Source organism: Zea mays, chromosome 5 (genome assembly GCF_902167145.1).
Source record: "Zea mays cultivar B73 chromosome 5, Zm-B73-REFERENCE-NAM-5.0, whole genome shotgun sequence".
NCBI classification, from domain to species: domain Eukaryota; kingdom Viridiplantae; phylum Streptophyta; class Magnoliopsida; order Poales; family Poaceae; genus Zea; species Zea mays.
In genome coordinates this window covers 48417097-48436018 of record NC_050100.1, presented here as the reverse complement: position 1 = coordinate 48436018, position 18922 = coordinate 48417097, and the positions used below count along the sequence as shown (strand labels likewise).

General features: G+C 44.1%; 1 protein-coding gene across 4 annotated transcripts; it reads right to left on the bottom strand.

The window, feature by feature from the left end:
- Positions 1-5604: 5604 nt before the first annotated feature.
- LOC103626312 (glutamate receptor 3.4) lies at positions 5605-11430 on the bottom strand. 4 transcript variants are annotated; one of them, XM_020538336.2, is made up of 7 exons: positions 10767-11422; positions 7941-8860; positions 7521-7829; positions 7167-7444; positions 6904-6935; positions 6399-6805; positions 5605-6256 (listed from the first exon to the last, which is right to left on the bottom strand). In XM_020538336.2, the coding sequence occupies exons 1-7, from the start codon at positions 11005-11007 to the stop codon at positions 5792-5794; spliced, it is 2652 nt and encodes an 883-aa protein (XP_020393925.1). In that variant the 5' UTR covers positions 11008-11422; the 3' UTR covers positions 5605-5791. The 4 variants fall into 4 exon arrangements, with proteins under 4 accessions (XP_020393925.1, XP_035814915.1, XP_020393924.1 ...); XM_035959022.1 differs by having other exon boundaries at positions 7941-8852; XM_020538335.2 differs by having other exon boundaries at positions 7521-8860; positions 10767-11430.
- Between the last annotated feature and the right edge of the window lie 7492 nt (positions 11431-18922).

Genomic DNA, 18922 nt, shown 5'->3' with positions numbered 1-18922 from the left:
GTTCAAGACATAACCGAGTATACATTTGGAGGTCACAAACCTTTGAGACTTGTGACGTTTGATTGTATATGGTTTGATCCACATGTTGGCACGCGAGTTGACGAATTCGGGATGGTGGAGGTAAAGCACGCATCAAGGTATAAAGGCAATGAGTACAACAATATCATCCTGGCACATCAAGCGCATCAGGTGTACTATTTGAGTTATCCTCATAAAAGTTTTAAAACCTGGTGGGTTGCATATAAAGTTAATCCAGAGGTTCACCCTTACCGATATCAAAACTACAATTTAAGCACCAATGATGATGATGATGATGATGTTGTCTTCCAAGAAGTCGGTGATCAAGCAGACGATAGCGACAATGATAGTATTGTATCCGAAGGGGCAGGACTAAATGAGTTAGCTTCTCTTACCGTAGAGTTAATGGAGGAACCAATTTCATCAAATTCAAAACGTCAAAGGTTTGAAGAAACAGTTCTTGAAACACAACAATGGGTTGAACAACTTAATACACGTGTCGCCGAAGAGGACTCTGATGCCGACGATTTTTGATACATAATTCATAGATGTAATGGCACACTCTTGTTTTTGTTTATTTAATATGCATTACTTTGTGAAAAATTTATACATACTTACTATTTTGTGAATTATTGCAGATGTTCAGGATGGATTCGTCTGGTAGGAGACCCAGATCACGAAGGTCGAGGGGTTCCAGTGGTGCTCCTAACATGTTTGAGGTACTTGTTTTTTTCTTAGTTTAGTTACTGGGGCCAGCTAGCAATCTAAAATTGTTTACATTTCAGGGCACCACAACAAGCAGGAGCAGGCAAGAGCAGTTGCTTGCCTCCCTAGAGCAGATGCGGGGTAGCAGCGGACCCTCCAATACAGAAGGGACTACTTCGCGTGCAGCTGATTTAGTGGCACCTACTATGGCACCTACTGCGGAGGCGGCTGTGGACGCGGAGGCTGAGGAAGCTGCCGCAGAACTGGACGATGGAGAGGAGACATCGGGAGCAGACGCTTCTACAGAGGAGGCTGCCACACAGGCTGCGCCACGGCGTGCCATCAGGTATTCTTATTATAGAGTTGAAGTTTTATTGTCAAGTTGAAGTTTTAAGTAAATGATTTGCATTGTTAAATAACAAACTTTCATTTGTAGGTATCGTCGGTCCCTCACATTGAAGCCTTCTAAACCCTTCGATCAGCGGAGGGTTATTGAACCGAAAGGCACCAGGGCGTGGAAGGAGGTTAGTTGGGACGGGACAGGGCATCGCACACCAATCCTCACAGAGTTGGGGATTTGTTTGCGATTCGCCTACCCGGCGATGGTTACAGAGGGCGGTCAAGAGATAGCTGCTCATTACTGGGCTCATTGGGATCTCAAGCCGTACGGGAACGACGGGACACACACAAGCAAAGTGTGGGATTTGTTTTGGGTAAGTCCCTTATGATATTCAAATTGAATTCAGATTTTGCATTTGTAAGTCTCTGGTGATCTTCAAATTTGCAGGGCCAATTTCGCGTGTGCGACCCCTATACCTTGGATGATTCATATGTGCGTGAGGTATTCAATGGCTCAGCAGATAGAGCTGTAAAGGGTATGATGTATAAAGCACGATTGAGGGCCGTCACGGTGTACCAAAAGCGTCAGGGGAACTATTGTGACGCGAATATGGCAAAGGAAATTCACCTGACGGCTCAGCAGTACAAAGAGAGTGAGGTGGATTGGTTGAGCCACCATTCGGATGCTTGGGCGTGGATGTGCGAGTATTGGGCTTCTGAGGAGTTCTTGGCCATATCTAATAGAAATCGTATGAATCGGTTGAGCAAGCCAGGGGTCCACTTCTTCGGGGCAGATGGACACATTGGCAAGGCCGCACGTATGGTATGTGTCAAATTGCCTGGTCAATTGTTGATTGCATAGACTTGTCTAGACTTTCTAATCATGTGTTGCAGGCGGCTCGAAATGGAGTGGAGCCTACTTTGCTTCAAGTCTTCGTCGAGGGACACAAGGGTCCCGATCCGAATCACCCGGAAATACTGAATGACAGTAATGCGACAGAGAAACTGGTAAGTATGAAAATCGACTCTAAGATGAACATGATATGCCTTTGTTGTGACTTGGATGATTTTTTCACAGGCTCGCTACATTGACAACGTGAGAGAGAAAAATGGTCCAGATGCGGATTGGCTCACTGGTGAGTTCGATACGGAGGCGGCTTATAAGGCTGGTGGAGGCGTGCCACATGGGAGGTATATGCGCTTGTCACATTGTTACTGTTTAGTGATGTCTTGTCATTTACTACATATATATATATGATACTCTTACAGGTTAGCAATTGGTGACGGTGTTGTCCCCCGTCGGAGTTACACTAGACGGTCCAATTTCTCAGCTGGGTCAAATCGACCCCGACGACCATCTGCACGTGAAGGAGAGCTGCTTGAGAAGATGACTCAAATGGAGGAGAGTATGGCCCAATATAAGCAACAAGTACAGCAACAGATGCAACAAATGCAAAATTGGATGCTACATCAGGTATCAATTTTTTGTTATTTCGTTGTTTCTCAAGTCCGATTAACTGAAAAACTGATGAATAATCTATTTGCAGATGTACGGAGGTGCCGGAACTCAGTTCGGCATGCCTCCTTTTCAACAACCCCCTATCATCACACATCCGGTGTCTGGACAATCATCGGACCGCTCCACTGCAGCGGCGGATGGATCACAGGTACAATCGTCTACTAAACATCATTTGTCTGATAATCATTGGTTGCTTGCTCTCTGTCTTTCTACATGTTTGCTTTTACATGATCTATTTTAAACTTTTGTCATTCGCATGATCTATAGTTACTTTTATTGTTGATCATCGTAACTTCTTAATCATAAACAAGAGTGTGTCTTCTGTTTCAGGGTTCTGCAACTTCTGTCCAAGACCAATTGATGGCATCGGGTGTGATAGGAGGGCAAATGATGCCGTGGGCACCTCGCCAGCCAGGCATTTGGCCACCGATGCAAACACAGATGCCACCGCCGATGCCGTGGGGATTTCCTCCTCGCGGGCAGTCACAATCACCAGGATTTCCCTCACACTCACCAGGATCAGTACGTTAAGTTGATATCCTTTGCATCTCTATTTGCTTCATTGTTTAAGCAGTTACTAGAAAACATGCATGTATATGTTGCAGTCTATGTATATGTTTAATTAGTTACTCGGTAAACTAACAAATGTTTGTTTCTTTTAAAGGGTTCGGGCTCACATCATGCTAGTCCGCCTCCGGATCCGAGCACGTTTATGGACTTATTGATGAACACAAGTGGCGGCGGCTCCAATGACCCACCAACGGAATAAATTAATATGGAGGCTTATGTGGAACTTACTATCAATGCGTTTTGTATGGACTTTAACTTGTTTTAGATGGATTTGAACTTATTTCTTATGGACTTGAACTTGTATGAATATTGAATATGGTGCTTGTGTTATGTTATGTTGAATATGGTGCTTGTGTTGTGATATATTGAATGTTGTGATATATTGAATATTGTGTTTGTATTGTGTTGTTATGGAGGCTTCCCATCCGGGGAGGGAGAAAAATAAAATTGGGTATTAAAAAAAATATTCACTAAGAGTGTCGGCCCCCACATTCTTATATGCGCCCAGCTAGGCTTCTGGTCGTGCGCGCAGTAAGAGTGTCCGCCATGTGGCTGGCTGACACTTTTAAAATAAGAGTGTCGGTTGCGTGTTGAACCGACACTCTTACCTTAAGAGTGTCGGTCCCCACACTTCTATACGAATAAGAGCGTCCATTTTAGAGTGACGGCTAAGAGTGTCGGTCAACCGACACTCTTATACTTAGAGTGTCGGCTTATTTCAGTAAGAGTGTGGGGTTTTGGCCGACACTCCTTGCCTTTTTTTTGTAGTGCCGGCTGACTCAGCTAGACAGTCTGCCCATGGTCAGAGGCATCAACATCCACACAAAGCAAGAAAAGAAACGCAAGGGCAAAGCACATATGGTCGGCTGGTTAAATCTGGCCCTACTTTTGATCCGTTGCTCTCCAAATATGCTAGCAAAAAGGTCGTTCTATGTGATCGGCTAACAAAGAAAACCCGATCACCCGCTAAAACAAAACGACCGAATAAAACGGCTCGAAAGGCGATGCAACAAGCATCACCTATTCATCCTGTGATGCCATGATGTTTTTCACCCGCCAACTCATTGTCGATATATTGTCCTGTTCAAATATAGAATGGTACGACGATGAACCTATAGTAAATGCATAGTTCCTTTATCTATTCAGGCTGGGGGCACCTTCATTCTATACCTTTTGATCTATTGATCAAATGCAATCTGAAACGGCCTTTATGAATTGGAGCTCTATTGAATGATCACCCTATGGGATTAAAAAGATGGTAACTTACATCAGGCTTAGTTCTTACTTCGGAACAATATGACTTGTGAGATTTAGTGTTTTCCGAAGATTGTTGGTAGTACATATACTTTTGGTTCATCAACCTTCACCAAAAAGCAGGGAGCATATGTTGAGCCTACTTTTGGGCAAACGGACGGTCTGGCCTTGTAGGCCGGATGGTCCGCGAGTACGCAGAATTAGTTAGGGTTCTGAGTTTCTTGTGGGATTTGTTAGCTAAATCTGCGGGATTAACTCGGGAAACGACTTGAAACGGGTACAAACCTCCTCTCTTTATATAGATGAAGGGCTACGACCGATTGAACCCCCACAATCGATCAAATCAAATATGTTTATTGTTTTTACCTTATGCATTAGGAGTAGTTCTAGTTTAGCCCTAGTTTAGCCTTTTTCTATCTCAAATCTTCACCTCTTTGGCTCTATGTCGACTAGAGGCGTCTTGGGTGGTCTACCGATGCCAAGACACACCCTAGGATCTCTCCTCCCCGATGGAATTCATCCTGGGAGGCGAGATCTAGACCTATTGCGAAGAAGACCCTCTGCGCTATCGTGGACTATCCGAGCTCTAGGCGTGGACCGTCCAGATGTACGCAAAAGAGGAGTCGCTACTGCCCCAGATCATCAACTGTGTGACCCTGTGCTGCGGACCGTCCGTGGCTCCGCATATAGTACCGTCAGACGATCCTTTCCCGTGTTAGTTTGGAGACTGGAGCAGCGGCGGTCAAGTTGAACAACTGCAGTTACTGCAGTGACACTTCCTCTATATGTCGAGCTCGAAGAAGCGATTTTGGGGGAGCGGGATTGTCTGCTAACGACGCCGGTGTTTCGATGCGATGCGCAGGACCATCAAGGCTACTGGATGTCTGGATCATTATGGTTTCTTGTGCCCACGCGAGGGCGACCAGATCCGTGTAATAGCCAACGGCCGATCTGTTCCCACTTTAAAGCTCACTTCTGGTTTCTGGCTTCAGGGTTTCACAATTCAGAACGCTACCCAATTAATTAAAGGAGGTTCTGTTCTTGGGTGTACTTGTATCTATCTCAATAATCCAGTGAATTACTATGGAAATTAAACTAAGTTTCACGCTAATCTATCCCACCAAGAGCAAGAGGTGAGGTGGATACGGCGTCCAAAGAGGCACGGGAGCTAAAAGGGTGCCTGTCAGGAAAAAAAAAACTAAAATAAGCCACTTCGCACAGCTTGGAGCAATGACCAATCACCGAAAACAGTTGTCAAATACAAACAGCGTATGAGAACCCTGATCTTCGTTCTGATCACAGTACACCACTACTATTTACAATATGGTTGGAGCAATGTCCTATGCTTTTGGAGATAACCTAATTCAATATGGTTGGAGCAATGTCCTATGCTGAAGCCACTGACTGAGCGTATGAGAATCCTGCAGCTTGGCTATCTTTCTCGCCTGATCTTCGTTTCATCGTTTTCTTAATCTCCTCCTCCTTCTTGTCGACGAACTGGATCAGGTCTTTGAAGCTGCCAAGGCGTGATGGTCGCCGCTGTCTTAGGACAGGATCCGCAGCAGCTGTGCTGGGCTCGCCGGCAGCTTCAGAACTGGAGTACTGGTTATACTGCCGGCAGACTCGTATGAAGAACACCAGCAGAGCGAAGAGGCATATCAGGGCACACACAAGGAAAAGGCCCCAAAAGCTTCCGAGGCCAAGCCTGGTTGCTCCCACTTCGCTGTCATCTGAGGAGCAACTAGACCGTGAGAACCACTCGTCGTGGATCCTCTGAAGTTGCCCACTCTCTGAAAGTTGAAGGATTGCCGTCGATAAATCCGCAGCGAGGGGGGAGTCTCTCTGGAATGCCTGCAAAGGAAAAGAGTGGAGCAGAATAAATCATTTCCAGTACAGTGCCAGGCACGGATTTGTGCTTCCCTGAGATGCGATGGCAGGAATGCCCAAATGAAGTGAAGTGAATGAAGGCAGAGAACAAGCACGATGAACTTACAAAGCCCCACCCTTCCTTTGTGAATTCCTCCCCCACTATTCTGAAGCTGCAGTAGTTTGACAGGAAGATATCAATGTATGGCTTCTCATCAACAATTGCAGCAACACCGCCATTTTTTGGTCCGCGGTTAAGGGCATCAGCATATTCCTGGATCGAATTCAGTGGTACCAGTCGAGAGAGGGGAACATTGAAGTTTTCAGTCAGGTATCTTTTGGTAAATTTTCCAGCCTGGTATCCAATAGGTAAAGAACTTGAAACCAAACTATCAATCCCTGTAATTCCAGTTGAGAGCTGTTGGACTGTGAGGATTGACGTCAAGCTAGCAGTGTAACTTGAAGTGATGATCAGCACAACGAACAACCATATTATCAGCACGAACCGCCCAAGTGTGCTTACAGTGTTCTCTCCTGAAGCGAGTTTCTCGTCAAGACGTTTCCATCCGTATAGGCAAAGAATCATGGAAGAGTTTATAAGTTAAAATCATGGACGCGTCTAGTGGACTTACTGTGTGAAAAGAACATTGTTGAGAAGCTAAACCTGAAAGAGAAGCACATATTATCCATCAATTCCTCAAGTTAGCGAATAAGCATTTAGAAGGGAAAAAACACCAACAAATAACAGTAAATCATAAGATGGGCATGGATTGAATAAAGCTAGAAACATTTTTCGCCCATAATGGGTATTGCCAGCCAGAACTTTGACTCAAACAAGGTATGGTAAATTAGGATAGAAAAATATCCACATAGTTGAAACATGCAACAAACGTACCATAACATTGTTATGACTTGTCGCCTTGGAGACCCTCGAAATTCCTCATTAGTACGATGTTCAAGAAGCCACACTACTATGCCCACCAAAATAAAAAGAGCAACTGTGACACACCACATCTCCAATGTGAAAGGTTCAAGGAAAGCCCACGCACTTGAAGTTACATGTTTCACCGGCGCTACTATCACAAGCCCTGACTCAATATAAGGCTGTGTGTATTCTGCAAGCTGTGTGCCATTTCTCACTATAGCAAAGTCGCCTACAGCTGCATCAAGTGACTAAATGAAAATGAAACAAATCAGAGGGTCTGACAAGAAAATTGTGAAATAGATGAGGACAAGAATGAGGGCATACATTGGCAGCAACCATTCTAATTATGTCAATATAGCTAGGGTTTTTTGTGCCATCACCAATAGTTATAAATTGGCAAGGAACTGGGTAAGGAAGAAGTTTAATTGCTGCGTTGAATATCTCGATGCAGTAACCACTCATGTTATCTCCTCTGCCTGACACTAATTCCTTAAAGCTTGCTTTAATTGGAACCCCAACTCTCAGAGGAAGGCCAGTGTTTGGGAATACCCAGCCCTTAGGCTTCGTAGTGGAATCGCCAGGCCATACCACATCATGCAGCTGCTGGGCACTTGTAGATGTATTTCGTGGCATCTGATACAAAGTTTCAGGAGCAGCCACGGAAAGCCCAGAATAGTTAGACCAATAGCCAATCAAGCGGGAGCCAGAACCAACAACATTAAGGATATCATACGCTGGGCGTACCAAATTGTGCTCTGAATCAAACTGGACTGGACCTGTTACACCCGTAAAGTTTGTGAGGAGAAGTTGATGCAGCATCTGCTCACCACCGTCAAATATCTTGAGACTTGATAGGTGCAACGTGCTGCCATTTGAATCTTCTAACCTGGGATCTGTTGAGAAGTTGATCTGTTGCCCATTACTGAGAAATTTATCGACAGCACGAGCAACAGCCCAAACCGAGTCATAAGCATAAAAACCATACGAGTTCAAGCCAGAAGTAATATTTCTGTTATGAGCCACATTATTCCATTTAGATATGAACTTATCCTTGGCTTCAGATTCAGGAATGTGCTGACGCAGAACAATTAGTCCCTGAATATGACTCATATCTTTAAGACCTCTATTTGCTGAGGAATCAAGGACAGCAGCTAGCCAATCAGTTACTATCCAGACATAGCCACTGGCCATCATTTGCAGGTTCTTAGCTACAGAAAAAATCCTCATCCCTGTGTCAGGATTGACATGCACAATCATGACCCTTGATTCCATCATATTTGCTTTAAATAGTACATCGTTGATCACGTCTGTATTTGAATTTGGAGGAATAGCTGCTTTATATGAAATCTTTGCCCTCTTTAATGCAAGCGCATCACCGAGGGCTTCTACACCACCTCGCCCATAATCATCATCAACGAATATAGCAGTCACCCTTTTCCATTGATAATAATCAACAATGCTAGCAATAGCATTCATTTGGAAGTAGTCACTTATGGTTGTCCTGATGAAGTACGGATACTCTGATGCAGAAAGAGTTGGATCTGTAGCCGCAAATGATAGAAGAGGTACATGTAGCTCATTAACAACATGGGAGATGACATGGCCTATCCCAGAGGATTGTGGGCCAATCAGCGCAACAACATTTTTTTCCATTAGCTGCAACGCTGAAACCAAGGTTTCTATGAATCAGTTCATGCACCGTTGAAGTACAAGCCCTTCAAGCCAAGAAAAGATGACAGCTTATTCTACTCGTGCCCATAAAGATCCAACTAATTTTGTCCTTCAACTTTATGCATGCCACACAAACTTTATTTTCAGATAAAAACGGGAAGAGTTAAATCCATCAGCGACGTCTAAACTTATAAAAGGGTGTCACTTGGGTCCTTAAATTTGTTTTATGGTGCACGAAATATGTCTAAACTAGTGAAATGGTGCATAGCAAGTCTATTTTTGGAGTATACCGTCCATTGTGGTGCACCACTTAACAACTTTAGTAATCTTGAAATATATTTTCAAAGTTCATGGACCAAAGTGGCACCGACTTCAGGGCTGCTTATGCATTTAACTCAAACAGGAAACTAGTTGTGATTCAAATAAAGAAACAGTCCCAATAAACCTATATATTTTACTTTATTCTGGTGCTCAAACTTGAGAAAAGAAAAATCTTGAATGAGGAATTAGATGCTCCCTAACAGCTGAGACATGTTTCCTACATCCTACGAATATCTTAACCGATTTCACAAGGTCATTTGTGGTACCACTCCATCAGTAACAGCTAATTTCCTGCATCCTATAAAATACCTTAACGGATTTCACAAGCTACGCCACCACGCCATCAATAAGGCTGTTGCCATCAGAGGTATATGAATGTACAATTTTGCACTATAGTCTACACTGTTTATAAAATGAATTTTAAAATAAGAGATAAGATGAGTAAAGTTGTTGCTTGTTGGAGATAGCCTAACAGCTGACACATGTTCCCTGCATCGTACAGAATACCTTAAGGGGGCGTTCGATTGTGTGGGAACGGTGACCCGGAACAATTCCGAGCCACATTGCTTTTCTAATTTATGTAAGTTTTGATGAACCTGAAAAATTCCAGGGCCATTCTGGGAGAAACGAACAGGGCCTAACTGATTTCACAAGGTACGCCATTTGACCACTCCGTCAGTAAGACAAACAGAAAAGTTAACATTAACAAATCATCTCATGAAACACGGGCCAAGTAATTATTAAAAATATAAAAATCAGATTAGTTGGGGCACCTAACTTAGTTTGACTAAACTACACTGGGACTGAGTGTTTAGTGTTTAGTGGTAGCTAAAAAATAACTCCAAAATATAGGCAATCTATAGCCCAGAAGAGGAATATAATAATAGAAAGGCAATGACAACGAGCTATAGCGACACCAGACACAAGTAAAACAATTACCATTGACCACGAACAAAAAAATAATGAAGATCATTCTCGCATTTGCTAAACCGTTGCCAAGGGTTATCGACTCACGGAGCGCGAATGAAGTGCTCCACGGCTCTACCGCAACAGTGCCACCTACGCCCCTCCCTTCGTCTCCTATGTTTTTTTGTGACAGTAAAGTTCTCTCTTGGATCAAGTCAGAATTTTGTTCAGGTTTTAGACGAAAATAATTTTTGTAGCGTGGATAGTAAGATAGACTTTCTCCACCCTCTTTTATGATTTACTGATAATATACCTCTTTTCTTTAATATTTGTCGTTAATTAATATATTTTTTAACTAAACCACGATGAATAAAAAAGAATGGAGGAAGTATAAAAGATGAAACAATAGGGATTAAGCCTACTGTAACAGCTGCTGGGTAAATATTTCCTCAAAACTTTGAAACATCTCTGTATGCAAAGAGGCCTCAATATTTCAATTACCCCTGCTACCTCTGCAGGAATTCTAATTCTTAATAAAACTATCCAAATAATGGGAAAACTTATTTTTTTGAAAGGCCACCCCGCCCAACTTGTTGGCACATGGACATGAGCTACTGAAGCTTCGGCAAAAGAAAAAAAAGGAAAGAGAGTGAGGGGAAACGAAAACCGAACCTTCGATGGTCCCAAGAAATCCGCTGCAGTTGGTATCCTGGGGCACCAAATTGAGTTGGGTTCTCGGGAGGACCTTGCCGTCCGAGTTGACGTCATCGACGGCGAGCTCGATGGCGAGCTTCGCTGCGCGGCCAATCGTGGAGTCGTACGTGAAGAGAGCGCCCACGGCCACCTCGCTCGGCGGCGCCCCCACCGCAGTGGCAAGGGCCAAGAACAGAATCACCAACTGAGCCGCGCCCATTAGAAGGCTGGAGTTCAAGCAGCATTAGAGGGCCGGAACCTTGGCACCAACCGCATCGGTCAGTTCGGAGAGGAGGGATGACTGAATGAGAGGCGCTGGGAGAACGAGGGACAGCGACGGCAGGGAGCGCTGGTTCTCTGAAGCCGCAAGAATTGGGTGGAGCTATGGTTTCATCGCAAAGCGAGATTCCGCGGGATGCCGGGATAAGCTTTGAGGCAACCGACGGACTGTACCCGAGCTAACTCTAACTCTGGGAACTCTATCGGATCTGATTCCGAACTCACAGAATGCGTAGGTGTGAGTCACGCATGACCCAAGCGCGCAGAGCGGAGTGACAGCGAGCGAGATGAAGAGGTATGGTGATGCTACCGCGCGATGGCGACGGGAAGGAAGAAATTTTGTCGTCACGGTCTCACGGACGTCGCACTCTGGCGAGAAAGATTTTTTTTTCATGCCGTCTCCATAGTCCATAGGTTTCACAATTTCGTTTGCATTGATCCAAATTTTGTTTTGACTTTTATATTCTTATATTTTGAATCGAAATCTATTTAAAATCGGACCGAAATTTGTTTTTCGGTGAGTATAAAAAACGAGAAATATCGTCGAAACTCGGTGATTTCGTTTTGGGAAAGAAAACACTGGTCCTTACCAATCATATCCCTAAATTTATCTTAATTTCAAACTACACTCTACTATACGAAATAGTACTTTAAACAACTATATACATGATTTGCTAAAAATATTCTAATATTAGTCACAGCCATGGATCCATCGGTGGGCCCATGCATCTCCGTTGACCACTCTAATCTTCCTTTGTAATAGCCTAGAAATTTTGATCCTTTGAACGATAAAAATATAGAAATTTTGAAGAATCCAAGCTCTATAGGGAAAATTCATATAAGCCCTACCGATCTAAGCAATGTCTTCTAATAAATTCTTTGAAATTTCTATAAATTGGACCTTTCTATTAAAGAAAATTTGGAGGAAAATAAAAATAAGCTCCAATTTCAATGTTTTGTTCTTATATGTCTTTTCCACATTGCTTCCAAAGCTATCTTTATAAACATAGAAATCTTGTGATTTGAGGTGCTAGGGCATTGTATTTCTATGTATTTTTTATTGTTATGTTTTATAAAAATCCTTTGTTTTAAGAGGACCTAATTTTTATGGACCCTTTGACGGTCAGGAGATACCTGAATGCCATTTGGATCTCCACTTAGCATGGTACCAGTACTCAGCAATGTTAATTTTACAATTTCTAAACCATTAGAAATTTTCACATGTGAAGGGACACAATTTCTCTAGCCTAGAGATGGGAGTGTGAGTTGTAGATGCACAACATTTGGTTGTTGAAACATGGGCGACAGAAGTTTTTTTCCTACAATTTGTTTTGTTCCTAGAAAATATGTGGCGAGTACCTATGAACGGGGTACCCAAAATAAGACCTATAATCTTTTCTTGGCCTATTTACCGAGTAAATTTGCGTGGCAGAGCGGTCGCCCAAGTCCCCACCGAGCAAGTTTGCGAGACGGAGCGGACAACCAAGTCCCCACCTAGCAAGTCTGCAAGGGGGTGAACGACCAAGTCCCCGCCGAGCAAGTCCGGGAGGCGGACAACCAAGTCCGTGCCGAGCAAGTCTGCAAGGTGAGGCGGACGACCAAATCCCCGCCGAGCAAATTCGCAAGGTGGAACGGATGACCAAGACCCCACTGAGTAAGTCTGCGAGGTGGGGCGGACAACCGAGTTACCACCAAGTGGGCCCACGAGAAAGAAACCCAGCTCGACGCAGCTGACCCATGTCGGCTATGATGGGACGCGCCATCCTTAGGCCACGCCCGAGTAAACATGCGACACACCGAGGGTGAGTCGAGTAGTCGCCATCAAGACACATACCATGCGCCCCGATCGTCGGATGAACTCAATGCCAGAATCCCATCAGTGACCCGAATACCTAGAAGGATTGGACAGTACACCATATCGAGTGTATGTCCACGACACGCTGAAGGATGATGTAGGGCTCATGACAATGGGAGGAGTCACATTTCATACGGCCGCACAGAAAGACTGATATGCGGGACCCACGTGCACTATGAAAGTCGCCTAGAGGGGGGGGGGTGAATAGGGCGAAACTGAAATTCTCAAAAATAATCACAACTACAAGTTGGGTTAGCGTTAGAAATATAATAGAGTCCACGAGAGAGGGTGCAAAACAAATCGCAAGCGAATAATGAAGTGAGACACGCGAATTTGTTTTACCGAGGTTCGGTTCTTTCAAACCTACTCCTCGTTGAGGAGGCCACAAAGGCCGGGTCTCTTTCAACCCTTACCCTCTCTCAAACGGTCCCACGGACCGAATGAGCTTTCTCTTCTCAATCACTTGGAACACAAAGTTCCCACAAGGACCACCACAAGTTTGGTGTCTCTTGCCTCAGTTACAAGTGAGTTTGATCGCTATGAAAGAATCAAAAAAGAAGAAGGCAATCCAAGCGCAAGAGCTCGAAAGAACACAAGCAAATCTCTCTCTCTAATCACTAGGGCGTTATGTGGAATTTGGAGAGGATTTGATCTCTTGAGTGTGTCTAGAATTGAATGCTAGAGCTCTTGTAAGTAGTTGGGAAGTGGAAAACTTGGATGCCATGAATGGTGGGTGGTTGGGGGTATTTATAGCCCCAACCACCAAACTAGCCGTTTGGTGAGGCTGTCTGTTCGATGGCGCACCAGACAGTCCGGTGCACACCGGACATGTCCGGTGCGACAGCCACGTCACCAAAGCCGTTGGGTTCCGACCGTTGGAGTTCTGACTTCTGGGCCCGCCTTGATGTCCGGTGGCGCACCGGACATGCACTGTAGATTGTCTGGTGCGCCAGCATGGGCGTGCCTGACCTCTGTGCGCGCTGCGCGCGCATTAAATGCGTCGCAGGTAGCCGTTGGCGCCGAAATAGTCGTTGCCCCGCTGTTACACCGGACAGTCCGGTGTACACCGGACAGTCCGGTGAATTATAGCGGAGCAGCTGAGATGAATTCCCGAGGCTGGCGAGTTCCGGAGGCCGCTCTTCCTTGGAGCACCGGACATGTCCGGTGTACACCGGACAGTCCGGTGAATTATAGCGGAGACGCCTCTGGAATTTCCCGAAGGTGACGAGTTTGAAGTCGGAGTCCTCTGGTGCACCGGACATGTCCGGTGGCACACCGGACAGTCCGGTGCGCCAGACCAGAGGTGCCTTCGGTTGTCCCTTTGCTCTTTGGTTGAACCCAATACTTGGTCTTTTTATTGGCTAAGTGTGAACCTTTGGCACCTGTATAACTTATGCACTAGAGCAAACTAGTTAGTCCAAATATTTGTGTTGGGCAATTCAACCACCAAAATTAATTAGGGACTAGGTGTAAGCCTAATTCCCTTTCAATCTCCCCCTTTTTGGTGATTGATGCCAACACAAACCAAAGCAAATATAAAGGTGCATAATTGAACTAGTTTGCATAATGTAAGTGCAAAGGTTGCTTGGAATTGAGCCAATAAATGTTACTTACTAGATGTGCATGGATTGTTTCTTTATTTTTAACATTTTGGACCACGCTTGCACCACATGTTTTGTTTTTGCAAATTCTTTTTGTAAATCCTTTTCAAAGTCCTTTTGCAACATAGTCAAAGGTAGATGAATAAGATTTTTGCAAAGCATTTTCAAGTTTAAAAATTTCTCCCCTTGTTTCAAATGCTTTTCCTTTGACTAAACAAAACTCCCCCTAAATGAGATCCTCTTCTTAGTGTTCAAGAGGGTTTTGATTTATCATTTTTGAAATACTACTTTCTCCCCCTTTAGAACATAATAAGATACCAATTTGAAATTGACCAACTGAAAATCTCCAAATTTTAAAAATTAGGTGGTGGTGCGGTCCTTTTGCTTTGGGCTCATATTTTCTCCCCTTTTGGCATGAATCGCCAAAAACGGAATCATTAGAGCCCAACGAGTACTTTCTCCTCCTTTGGTAATAAAATAAATGAGTGAAGATTATACCAAAGTTGGAGAGATGCTCGGAGTGATGGCGAAGGATGAGTAGTAGAGTGGAGTGGAAGCCTTTGTCTTCGCCGAAGACTCCAATTCCCTTTCAATATACCTATGACTTGGTTTGAAATACACTTGAAAACACATTAGTCATAGCATATATAAAAGAGACATGATCAAAGGTATACTTGTGTGCTATGTGTGCAAATTAGCAAAAGAAATTCCTGGAATCAAGAATATTGAGTTCATGCCTAAGTTTGGTAAAAGTTTGTTCATCAAGAGGCTTGGTAAAGATATCGGCTAATTGATCTTTAGTATTAATGTATGAAATCTCGATATCCCCCTTTTGTTGGTGATCCCTAAGAAAATGATACCGAATGGCTATGTGTTTAGTGCGGCTATGCTCAACGGGATTATCCGCCATGCGGATTGCACTTTCATTATCACATAGAAGAGGAACTTTGGTCAATTTGTAACCATAGTCCCGCAGGGTTTGCCTCATCCAAAGCAATTGTACGCAACAATGGCCTGCGGCAATATACTCGGCTTCAGCGGTAGAAAGAGCGATCGAATTTTGCTTCTTAGAAGCCCAAGACACCAAGGATCTTCCCAAGAACTGGCAAGTCCCCGATGTGCTCTTTCTATTAATCTTACACCCCGCCCAATCGGCATCCGAATAACCAATCAAATCAAATGTGGATCCCCGAGGGTACCAAAGCCCAAACTTAGGAGTATAAGCCAAATATCTCAAGATTCGTTTTACGGCCGTAAGGTGTGATTCCTTAGGGTCGGCTTGGAATCTTGCACACATGCAAACGAAAAGCATAATGTCCGGTCGAGATGCACATAAATAAAGCAATGAACCAATCATCGACCGGTATACCTTTTGATCCACGGACTTACCTCCCGTGTCGAGGTCGAGATGCCCATTTGTTCCCATGGGTGTCTTGATGGGCTTGGCATCCTTCATTCCAAACTTGCTTAGAATGTCTTGAGTATACTTGGTTTGGCTAATGAAAGTGCCCTCTTGGAGTTGCTTGACTTGGAATCCTAGAAAATATTTCAACTCCCCCATCATAGACATCTCGAATTTTTGTGTCATGATCCTACTAAATTCTTCACAAGTAGATTCATTAGTAGACCCAAATATGATATCATCAACATAAATTTGGCATACAAACAAATCATTGTCAAGAGTTTTAGTGAATAAAGTAGGATCGGCCTTGCCGACTTTGAAGCCATTAGCAATAAGGAAATCTCTAAGGCATTCATACCAAGCTCTTGGGGCTTGCTTTAGCCCATAAAGCGCCTTAGAGAGCCTATAGACATGGTTAGGATACTCACTATCTTCAAAGCCGGGAGGTTGCTCAACGTAGACCTCCTCCTTGATTGGTCCGTTGAGGAAGGCACTCTTCACGTCCATTTGGTAGAGCTTGAAGCCATGGTAAGTATCATAGGCCAATAATATACGAATTGACTCAAGCCTAGCTACGGGTGCATAGGTTTCACCGAAATCCAAACCTTCGACTTAGGAGTATCCCTTGGCCACAAGTCGAGCTTTGTTCCTTGTCACCACACCATGCTCATCTTGCTTGTTGCGGAAGACCCATTTGGTTCCTACAACATTTTGATTAGGACGTGGAACTAAATGCCATATCTCATTCCTAGTGAAGTTGTTGAGCTCCTCTTGCATCGCCATCACCCAATCCGAATCTTGTAGTGCTTCCTCTATCCTGTGTGGCTCAATAGAGGAAACAAAAGAGTAATGCTCACAAAAATGGGCAACACGAGATCGAGTGGTTACCCCCTTATGAATGTCGCCGAGGATGGTGTCGACGGGGTGATCTCGTTGGATTGCTTGGTGGACTCTTGGGTGTGGCGGCCTTGGTTGTTCATCCTCCTTGTCTTGATCATTTGCATCTCCCCCTTGATTGTTGCCGTCATCTTGAGGAGGCTCATCTCTTTGATCTTCTCCTTCATCAACTTGAGCCTTGTCCTCATTTTGGGTTGGCGGAGATGCTTGCGTGGAGGAGGATGGTTGATCTTGTGCATTAGGAGGCTCTTCGGATTCCTTAGGGCACACATCCCCAATGGACATGTTCCTTAGCGCGATGCACGGAGCCTGTTCTTCACCTATCTCATCAAGATCAACTTGCTCTACTTGAGAGCCGTTAGTCTCATCAAACACAACGTCACAAGAAACTTCAACAAGTCCTGAGGACTTGTTAAAGACTCTATATGCCCTTGTGTTTGAGTCATATCCTAGTAAAAAGCCTTCTACAGTTTTAGGAGCAAATTTAGATTTTCTACCTCTTTTAACAAGAATAAAGCATTTGCTACCAAAAACTCTAAAATATGAAATATTGGGCTTTTTACCAGTAAGGAGTTCATATGATGTCTTCTTGAGGATTCAGTGTAGATATAACCGGTTGATGGCGTAGCAGGCGGTGTTGACCGCCTCGGCCCAAAACCGATCCGATGTCTTGTACTCATCAAGCATGGTTCTTGCCATGTCCAATAGAGTTCGATTCTTCCTCTCCACTACACCATTTTGTTGTGGGGTGTAGGGAGAAGAGAACTCATGCTTGATGCCCTCCTCCTCAAGGAAGCCTTCTATTTGTGAGTTCTTAACTCTGTCCCGTTGTCGCTTCTAATTTTCTTGATCCTTAAGCCGAACTCATTTTGAGCCCGTCTCAAGAATCCTTTTAAGGTCTCTTGGGTATGGGATTTTTCCTGCAAAAAGAACACCCAAGTGAAGCGAGAATAATCATCCACAATAACTAGACAGCACTTACTCCTGCCGATGCTTATGTAAGCGATCGGGCCGAATAGGTCCATGTGTAGGAGCTCCAGTGGCCTGTCACTAGTCATGATGTTCTTGTGTGGATGATGAGACCCAACTTGCTTTCCTGCTTAGCATGCGCTACAAATTCTATCTTTCTCAAAATGAACATTTGTTAGTCCCAAAATGTGCTCTCCCTTTAGAAGCTTATGAAGATTCTTCATCCCAACGTGGGCTAGTCGGCGATGCCAGAGCCAACCCATGTTAGTCTTAGCAATTAAGCAAGTGTCGAGTTCAGCTCTATCAAAATCTACCAAGTATAGCTGACCCTCTAATACTCCCTTAAATGCTATTGAATCATCACTTCTTCTAAAGACAGTGACACCTATATCAGTAAATAGACAGTTGTAGCCCATTTGACATAATTGAGATACAGAAAGCAAATTGTAATCTAAAGAATCTACAAGAAAAACATTGGAAATAGTATGGTCAGGTGATATGGCAATTTTACCCAATCCTTTGACCAAACCTTGATTTCCATCCCCGAATGTGATAGCTCGTTGGGGATCTTGGTTTTTCTCATATGAGGAGAACATCTTCTTCTCCCCTGTCATGTGGTTTGTGCACCCGCTGTCGAGTATCCAACTTGAGCCCCCGGATGCATAAACCTACAAAACAATTTTAGTTCTTGATTTTAGGTACCCAAACGGTCTTGGGTCCTTTGGCATTAGAAACAAGAATTTTGGGTACCCAAACACAAGTCTTGGAGCCCTTGTGTTTGCCCCCAACAAACTTGGCAACTACCTTGCCGGATTTGTTAGTCAAAACATAAGATGCATCAAAAGTCTTAAATGAAATGCTATGATCATTTGATGCATTAGGAGTTTTCTTCTTAGGCAACTTGGCACGGGTTGGTTGCCTAGAGCTAGATGTCTCACCCTTATACATAAAAGCATGGTTAGGGCCAGAGTGAGACTTCCTAGAATGAGTTCTCCTAATTTTGCTCTCGGGATAACCAGTAGGGTACAAAATGTAACCCTCGTTATCCTGAGGCATGGGAGCCTTGTCCTTAACAAAGTTAGACAAGTTCTTAGGAGGGGCATTAAGTTTGACATTGTCTCCCCTTTGGAAG